At 37.2% G+C, this 9,679-nt stretch overlaps 1 protein-coding gene across 1 annotated transcript; it reads left to right on the top strand.

Moving 5' to 3' along the window:
* The first annotated feature begins 2,760 nt into the window (after window positions 1-2,760).
* LOC127621730 (uncharacterized) lies at window positions 2,761-6,925 on the top strand. The gene is made up of 8 exons (XM_052095443.1): window positions 2,761-2,784; window positions 3,525-3,674; window positions 3,902-4,019; window positions 4,096-4,187; window positions 4,295-4,412; window positions 5,261-5,377; window positions 5,954-6,145; window positions 6,903-6,925. The coding sequence occupies exons 1-8, from the start codon at window positions 2,761-2,763 to the stop codon at window positions 6,923-6,925; spliced, it is 834 nt and encodes a 277-aa protein (XP_051951403.1).
* The last annotated feature ends 2,754 nt before the right edge of the window (window positions 6,926-9,679 follow it).

The following is a 9,679-nucleotide window of genomic DNA, read 5'->3' as shown; positions in this document are numbered from 1 at the left end:
ATATATATATATATATCAAAGATCCAAGATATATATGTGTGTGTATATATATATATATATATATATATATATATATATACACACACACATATATATATATATATATATACACACACACACACATATATATATGTATATGTGTATATATATATATATATGTATATATATATATTTATAATTATATATATCTATCACAACATGTTTTTTTTAATGTGGAAATACTCATTTTATTTTGGACGTGTTGCTTATTGAAAATGTATTGGGGGAATAGTAATTGGGGACATCTAGATGATGTAATTTTCTCTTGATCATCGTAGTTCACACACAACGTCACTGTAATGTGTCAGTAATAACAATATTATCACTTGGTCTAACGTTATACTGCACATAACGCTGCCTTTAAATCTGGGATGGCGAACCCTAGACACATGTTACGAGAAAATGGGAATCACTCACTATATTAGGGTACACTTTTTAAATCTTATATCAACATAACACTACATAATTAACATTTTCTGTTGTTCTCCCTGCAGATCCTGTCAAACATATCACCTGTCGAACCTATCCGAACCTTATTTTCAAAACCCAAAGGCACTTTTAAGAGCCAACCTCTATCTCTTCATTATTTTCGATATCTTACATCCTCTCTGTTCTCTCACTATCTATATTTTGTCCATCTCTTCAATCTTTATCTATCTCACAGTCATCTATTGCTCTTTCTTTCCTCCCTGTCTGTCTTTGTCTACTTGACTGCATTGCAATGGCCACCAGGCATAAACTTGATTCAAAGGATCCCCGCTACCAAGAGGGGAAACGCATGGCTCTGGAGCTGAAACATGAACACATTCTAGCTGAAGCCAAGGTTAGAGTTTTTGTACACCTCAATCATTTTATAACAAACATAACAAATTAAAGTAAAACCTGATGAGGAATATGTAAGAATGATGAGTGCAGAAGATTTAATACAGGTATATTGCATGATGCATCCTGCCATGCTCTGTGACGTGTTAATAAGGGAATATAATAATAATAATAATAGTACATGCAGTTCCATCCCTCTGAGTTAGAATCTATTCCAAGGCTCATTTAAGCTGTTCAACACCTTACTAACACACTATGTTGTGTTTTCCTTTCACAAGTTACCTGCCTTTTGGTTACCGTACTTTTATCAACATCAGTCTTACAAGAAATATTAACTCCAATACACAGAGAGCAGCTGATGAGAGGAAACGTGTACGAGACCCTCCACACACCTCTGTGGAGTGGTGGTGGCGTAGTGGCTAAAGCACAGGGCTGTTAATCAGATGGTCACTGGTTCTAACCCCATGGCCACCACCATTGTGTCCTTGAGCAAGGCACTTAACTCCAGGTTGTTCCAGGGGGATTGTCCCTGTAATAATTAGACTGTAAGTCGCTTTGGATAAACGCGTCTGCTAAATGCATAAAATGTAAAAAAAAAACCTCTAAAAGGTCCTCTGTAGGACGTGGTAAGCCGAGGGGGAGGCGAGGAGGGCGACGCCAAGCCCCGCTACAGGTTATATCTGAATTATTTGACATTTGTAGGAATTTACTATGACAATGTTGGACCAACTCAAATTAGAACAATGTAATTGTTTATTGAGAGTTTAAAATATTCAAATATATAAAAAGACATTAAAAAGTAGATAAACCTTTCAGTGACACTATTGTAGAAGACACTACCAAGTACTCAACAAAAATATGTCTGATTTCATAAATTGTTTAGTATATAGTTTGAAAAGAAGAACAAGAATAGAGTGTGATAGCCTAAATAGAGTGTGATAGCCTAACTTGTTCTTATTCTTCTATGTTTTGTTTTACAGCCACATACCCCACGGTTGAGTGCTCCCTGTCATCAAGTGTGGAGGTTCCACTTACTGCAAACTCAACAAAACTAAATCCTCTAGAGGAATTTGGTAATTCACAGTGATGAATTTATGAATGTACAGTATAAAAAAAGTGTTCATTCTGATACTGATCAGTTGACTTTTAATTGTTCCTTATCTATAGTGAATATATATATACATTAAGCTCATACCTTACAGCTTTATTTTTGGATTTTCTTTACAGAAAAAAATATGGAGAGGCTCTCTGATATTTTGGCGTCATGTCCTTCTGCTGCTCAGCCTCAAAGTAGCTCTGCATCATCATGGTCTTTTCGGCAGCAGAAAGCCTCAGAGCGCTGGAAAGAAGCAAGACCATACCACCTAAAATGCCTTATTTCAAAAGAGGCTGTTGGTCATCCCCTGTGTTGGCTTTGCAACGAGCCTGCTGTTATTAGGTTGGTTTTCATTAATACCAAACTTCAATTACTCAGAGTAGGTTTGCCCTGCTTTATAGGCGAAGATACATGTCTTTTGGGATGGGAGAAGACTTGGATACCCAGATGAAAAACACATTAATGAGAAAAGTAAATCTAGGACCTTCTTGCTGTGAGGTGACAGTGCTAAACACTGAGCCACTATGCAATCCTTTACAATTAAATCAAACCTCATAAAAGTGAAATAGCTTAAAGAGTGTACAGTACTTTATATGAGTTATTCACCTGAAAGAATGTATTATATTATATTATAATATTGTTTTCTTTTCTCCCTAGGTGCAGAGAGTGTCTTCCTGAGGAGTGGTTCTGTGGGGACTGTGATGTATTGCATCACAAAAAACAGCCACTCCACAACAGGGAATGCGTGATTCGTGGTTTTTTTGAAGCCATTCCTCCAACCACATGCATCATTAAAGGAGAAGATGGATTTTGCACCCATGAGCAAGGTACGTTCTCAAGAAAGCTTTAATTTTGCCTTTCAATGTGTGTCTGATCAGTTATAGATCATCTAAATTATTGGTTTTCCTTATTTTTGCCAGCTTGCATTTTGCCAGCTGTGAAGGTGCCAGACTGCTCCTGTGGCGGCACAAATTTCACTATGTTACCAGGAAAACCAGTGATTTTATATATATATATATATATATATATATATATATATATATATATATATATATATATATATATATATAAAAATATATATATATATATATATATATATATATATATATATATATATATATATATATATATATATATATAATTTGATGTTTTTCACACTAGTGTGCTGTGGCATTGTGCTAACAATTGCAGAAGTGTCAGAACATATGGAATAGCACATGGTATTGTTATTAACTGAAACAAAGACAGATGGGGGTTTTTTTTGTCCTCCACAAATAAAATAAATTATTAGCATCTTTCCAGCATGATGTCCAATCAACACAGCAGTGTGGAATTTAGTGAATTAGAAGATATAAATGTGGGATTATAGGAACTTGTGCAATGTCTCTAAACCATTCACAATGTGCATAATGAACTAAGTGTTGTAAAATTAAGTATGTGGTAAGTGTGTATTATATTTAAAAAAAAAATTTTTGTTCCAAGGGCATTTTGACTTGCATCAGCCACTGTATGAATGTCAAACCTGCCAGCAGCAGTGGACCCCTGACATGAAGGACCCCCTAAGAAGTGGATATTGGCCAGCCTCCGTAACCAATTCCACACTTTATACACTGGACCTCCTGAGAGCTCCCTTCAGGAACTCAAGATCATATCTCCGGGATTCTCCAGACAAGCCTTTGCAAAGCTGCTGGAACATCGCACTAAGTGTGGAGGAAGAGTAAGTGTAAATGTTATTACCATTTTATAAAAAGAAAATCCATAAGCAGACAATATCAAAATACAATTTAATATGAAATATAAGTTATGCTGCACTATATTATCTTGTCTTTTTTTGCATAACCATTTCTTGCATGGAATGTAATGACCTTTGATGCAAATTGTGGTTTGTGATATTGGGCTATATAAATAAAATTAAATTGAATTTCTTCCACCCTTTACCAACAGATTAATTGGAGTGGCAGGAACCAGGAAGGAGCAGGGACAACCGCTGGTGAGGAGGTGGAGCAAGTGAACAGTTACCTCTCACGTTGTGCCCTGACAACCAAATATATGTCCAAAGCAGGTGATCCGAGTGTGCAATATTCGTGTATACTTTTTTTTAGATTGATCATCATAACCTCATTATTTGCTTTCAACAGCACGGGTGGACATGCATACATTGCATGCAATAGGGTGGAATGAGAAAAAAAATCTCTCTTTACATCAGGCACTTTCCACAAGATATGTGAAGGTAAGTCTCATATTAATTGTTTTGTGTGTCCTTTTGTTGTGTTTGCTTGGCCTGTTGTTAATCATACAAAGTTTTAATCCTGATTATTGTATAACACTGTTCATCAGACTTTTCAGAGACTCCATGATGAGACTGCAAGGCTAGCTGACCTAAAAACAGAGCTAGATTGCACAGATGAAGTGGTGTCACAGTGGCTATCTGATGTAAAGGAATGGGCAGCTGGTGGTAAGCAAAAGAAAAAACAAACATCCCTTTCTACAATCTAAAGTTTGATATTAAAGAGCAGCAAAAAATAGTAGGCGGATCATCATCTATGTAACCCGCACTCACACACAGAAGATGAGACAGTCACAATGTAAATCAAAACTGCTTTTATTTGTATAAGAGCAGGCAAAGGTACATTAAGGAAAATCCAGAGGAAGAATGGTCGAGGAAAGCGTAGGGTCGAGAGCCGGGTAATCAGGATGATACAGAAGGGCAAATCTACAAATAGAGTGGTCAAGGGAAGCAAGGGGTCAAGCCGGGTAATCAAATGTATAGACGAGGTAATCTAACAAGTAGAAAAGACAGGGAAAAACTAGGGGATCACTAGTCGCTGGCAAAGTGCAGGGGTAAACTATACGATAACCAACAATTGAGAAATTAATGTGTAGTGGTAGATATAGTAAAACAAAGCAGTGGTGCAGGTGAAACGAATGACAGGTGATTGGGACTGTGGCAGGTGTGTGCAATGAGGGGCTGAGAGAGGTGAGTGCGGAAGTGTCTAATACTCTGGCGATAGGGAGCGGGCATGAGTGCCCGAGGGGGGAGAATGCGAGCGAGCGTGAAAGCTCGGGGAAACTGAACGAGTGTGGGAACTCGAGGGAATGGGTTGAGCCGAAGAGGCGGGATTCGTTACAATCTAATGTGATGCCACATTTATGTCAGGTTTATTAGTATATTCCAGTTCCCTGCAGGAAGTGCACATACAAAGTTTAAATAAGTTGGATTAAAAGGTTTTACATAAAATTCAATCAGAGAAACGGTTCTGTGTTGTTTTAACAGTAAATTTGCTTTCACTATATCTGCTACAGAGACACCTGATACATCTCGTGCCAGTCAAGGCACAACACACAGAGGAATGCAGCAATCAATTGAGGGGCTCTACCTTAGTGTGAGGCACCGGAAGCGAACCCTCTACCGTCAGAATGGTATAACTATATAATATAATAGGTTGATAAATTCAGGCTACTGTATTAGCAAATAATGTAGTAGCACAGTTCAGCTCAAGCATTGAATTCTGTTCTTTAAATGACCAGTCTGTAGGATTTAGTGGTATCTATCAGTGAGGTTTGACGATTGCAATCAGCTTCCCTCACCTCTATCTTTCCAAGCTACGGTAGCCGACGAGAAAATGTGAGAGGTACTATCTAAACCCAGTGTTTGTTTGTCCGTAGTGTGGCTACTGTAGGAACGTGGAGGTGCAACATAGCGGCCTCCGTGGAAGGGGAACGTATTTAGATACAAAACTGCCCATTCTAAATTAATTAATGCACAATTATTATTTTCAGGCAATCATGAAAAGTGTGTGTGTTAGTTATTCCTGCAAATAGATTCCCCCCAAAATGTTACACACTGAACAATTTGTTTCCCATGTCAGTCTACATTATGATTTTCACATACTTCAATAACTGCAGCTTTGCTTTTCAATTTTTTGGTGCTATAATTTTTTTCTTGTTGAAGAGTTCTGTCAAAAACCTCTGCCTCTGTACTTTATGTCTTTCTAGACAGCAGCAAGTTTCGCCATCGCCTTCGAAGGAAGCTGGCCGAAGACAAAAAATTCCTTCTTCAGGAGATACAGAAATACAATGATCTTGTACTAGAATCGGCAACAACCTTTGATGTAGCTGTGGTGGAGTATTCCCTAACTGGAGAGAGTACTGTGTCTCAAATATGGCCGTGGGAGGTTCATGGCAGTGGTATGTCTGTTTTTAGATGCTTCACAGGAATTTATTTACAGTTCTGCTTTATAGAGTACACTGAACTAAGGCATGCATGTTACATATTGAGTGTTGTAATATTAATTTAGTTTAATGGTGTATTTTCAGTTTCCTTATGTATCAATTTGATAAAAAAGTCAATGTTTGTAGTGATTATGCAAGATTGTCTCATGTATACATATAACTGTTATTGATTCTTAGCAAACATGTCAATCAAGAAACGAGTGCACGACCAAGTGATGTTAACAAGGCGACTGCATGAGGAAACGAGTTACATAAGCAAGCCGTCAAAAAAACGCGTCTCTGTAGGCAGCTTAGGCTCTGAGATCTGCACACAAAACAATTGCGCTTACAACCACTCAAAACCAAAATAAATAGTGTTCCAACCAATCACGGCGGGTTTTGTGAGGTTTTGCGCTCGTGCACGGCTGCCTATGACGGCTGCACGCGAAAACCTCACAACACCCACCCCTGTCGGGAACCATATGTTCCCACAGTCCTATGTTCTCTCTATATTTTTCTAATTTCAAAGATTTTTCTCAAAATGAAACTCTAAGTCAAGTAATTTTCTTAAAACATTTAACCCTCCCCTGTCCCCTAAACAGTTACTGTAAGCAAGAAGCGCCAAGTCACCAAAAGGTCGGGAGAAATCTGTCAGGAACTCTATGATCACACATTTGTAGGACATTTTCAAAATTGAGTATTGTGTTCATACATTTCCCTATAATTTCAACAGCTAGTCTATACTACTACAGCTAGTCTACACTACAGCTATTCTACACTGCTACAGCTAGTTAGGGATAGGTTTAGGGTTAGGGTAACCCTAACCCTCTGTGGGAACAAAGAGCTGTGGGAACTTAGGGCTCTGGGAACATAAGGCTGTGGTAACACAGGGCTGTGGGAACATAGGCACGCTCCCCCTTGTAGAGACGTGCCATTGAACTTGTTACTAAGCGTACAAATCAGCGTCCATACTTGAAGTTCTTCCAGTTTCCAGAGTAGGGTTAGTTTTATGGTTATACAATTGTAGCTTTACTATATATATCAACAATCTCCTACAGTTGAAACATACATTATACTATATTTACAGTTTTTTACAATCGCTATGACAATTTGTTCTGTACTTTTAACAAATTTCCTAAACTCTTAACGCACCAACACACCTACAACACACAATTGGCAAAACATTTAATTTCATGCTCAAAATCACACATTGTAAACTAAACTCCAACACTAATTTTCAAAATACAATAATACACTAGCAACATTACACAATGTCTACCAAAACACTGCAAACATGTCTCAAAATCAAATAATTTTTCAAAACTCTAACATATGTTCTCGTCCAAGAGGAAGATTTAGTCAATAATAGCACAATGTCATAAAAACACAAACATCAGATGGAATTACAGAAACTGCATTATTTTATATGTGTCAGGTCTTATACAATAGACAGTATATTGTATTGATCATAGATTGTGTTTTCCAGTTTCTTTTGAAGCCTCTCTACATTTTTGTTTTGTTGGGTTTAGGTCTTTTGCTGCAGAAATTCAATAAAAAAAGACCCATCTCAGAGTGCTTTATAGAATGTACGGTTAATGAAAAAATGAAGACAGAGACAGAATTGCTGCAATAAAGACTTTATTTGCAAAAGGACATTACTGCAAGATAACAAAAATATGCAATATAGCTGCCATTTTACAGTATTATGTGAAAATAAAAAATATACGAACAGAAAAAGCACCAGAAGAATAAAAAAAAAAGAAGAAAAGAAAGTCATCTAATCTGCCCGGTCTTCTGCATTTGGCCACGTTCTCATCCATATTACACCTGATATCTTCTCTGGCAAGGCATCGTGGGAAGAATCTTTTGGCATGCCTTATCCACCCCTGGCAGTGTTCAGCTGTGATGTCTTGGCATGCAGCATCCATTGCATCTAGGAGGGACATTTGGTCCTGTGGATGATGGTCAAAAATCTTCCATCTCCAGGATGAGGAAAAACTCCTCAATGGGGTTGAGGAAAGGGGAGTAAGGAACAAGGAAAAGGGACATCATCCTAGGATGGGCGTCAAACCATGCTGTGACTGCACGGGAATGGTGGAAGGCCACATTGTCGCACTACTCTCCCTTGCCCTTGTCCCACTCCTCTCCATTGTCCTGTTATACATCTTCCTCTACCTAGTGCAGACATTTTTCTTTCTTTCTTTTGTTGCTCTATATTGTTCCCTTTCCACAAAACATCAGCACAAAAGGTCCTCTTTTACATTATACCATATGGTCATGCGATTGAAAGAACCTCAACACTTGAGTGTGTTTCCTAGATTGGAATCAGCTGTGATTTATATATTTGCATAATTCAATCAGCTGTTTCTCAGTAACAATACAATAAAATACAGGGGATATATATGTGTTTCAATTCACAATATAAACAGCTGTTTATAGCCTGTAAGGTTAGGTTTAGAACATGGTGTTATCTGTTCTGACATACAGTGTTAAAGCATTGGTAAATTTGGCAATAAAAATCCATTGTTTTGGTCTTGTTTGAGCTTGTGTGTAAAAGAAGTTCAAGCATTTTAAATTTGTGTTAATTGTATGCATTTTGTGTTAAAGCAACAAGAAATGTGTTAATAGTATAGCTTACACAGACAGATGTAGTGCTAACTGTGTGGAGTTTTGGTAAATTGTTAAAAGTATTGAAAAATCTGTCATAGCAATCGTAAAAAACTGATCAAGATGAAAACACAATCGCGAGGCTATCAGGTCATTGAGTAGGCTATAGCCTTGACTGTTATTGTAGTTGTAGAACAATCAGGGCCGTCTCCAATGTACACTATTTACAGTTTTTTTCCAACTGCTTGCACACATTTTCAAAACTATGTCACCTTTTTTCAAAACTTTCGTAAACCTGCACACACAAAATTGTGTGTAGCCTAGTGTTTGGAAAAAAGTGTTTTATGCCATTGAAAACTGAGTCAAAGGCTGAGAAATAGTTTATTGTTTTTGGAGATGTGGTGTGCAGATTAGCACTTTGAGTGAGAGGTTTCAAAAAATTGTGTGAAATAAAAAAGATTTTGTGTGTAAGCAGTTGGGGAAAAAACTGTATAAACTACAATTCCCACGAGAGACGCGCCATTGAACTTCTTACAAAGTGTACAAATCAGTCACCATACTTGTAGTTCTTCTGGTTTCCCGACCAGGAATAATGTTATAAATATTTGTACTAGTATTCTATATTAAGAAACATACATTACACAGCCGAAACATACATTATGCTATATTTATATATGATTAGGATGAAGAAAAAAATCGCCAAGACTTCAAATCTGTGGTTTTAGCTGGTAGGCTACAGTAGACATGAATTCAAGGTTGTCGGCGGGAGTTATTGCTAACGTTACCCTTCAAAGAGCAACTTTAAAAAAAAAAAGTTTTATTTAACATTGTTTATTTATTTAATTATGGCCTGAAAATGTTTGCTTTACCAACTGATGAATGTAATAAACTGCCACTTATAAA

The sequence above is a fragment of the Xyrauchen texanus genome, chromosome 28 (assembly GCF_025860055.1).
Source record: "Xyrauchen texanus isolate HMW12.3.18 chromosome 28, RBS_HiC_50CHRs, whole genome shotgun sequence".
Taxonomy (NCBI): Eukaryota; Metazoa; Chordata; class Actinopteri; order Cypriniformes; family Catostomidae; genus Xyrauchen; species Xyrauchen texanus.
This window is presented reverse-complemented; position numbering and strand designations above follow the sequence as displayed.

Coding starts and splice junctions, on each gene's coding strand:
- LOC127621730 (XM_052095443.1), top strand. CDS start 2,761: ATGGATTTTGCACCCATGAGCAAG. Junction 4,020..4,095: donor CAAATATATGTCCAAAGCAG/GTGATCCGAGTG, acceptor TGCTTTCAACAG/CACGGGTGGACATGCATACA. Junction 5,378..5,953: donor AACCCTCTACCGTCAGAATG/GTATAACTATAT, acceptor ATGTCTTTCTAG/ACAGCAGCAAGTTTCGCCAT.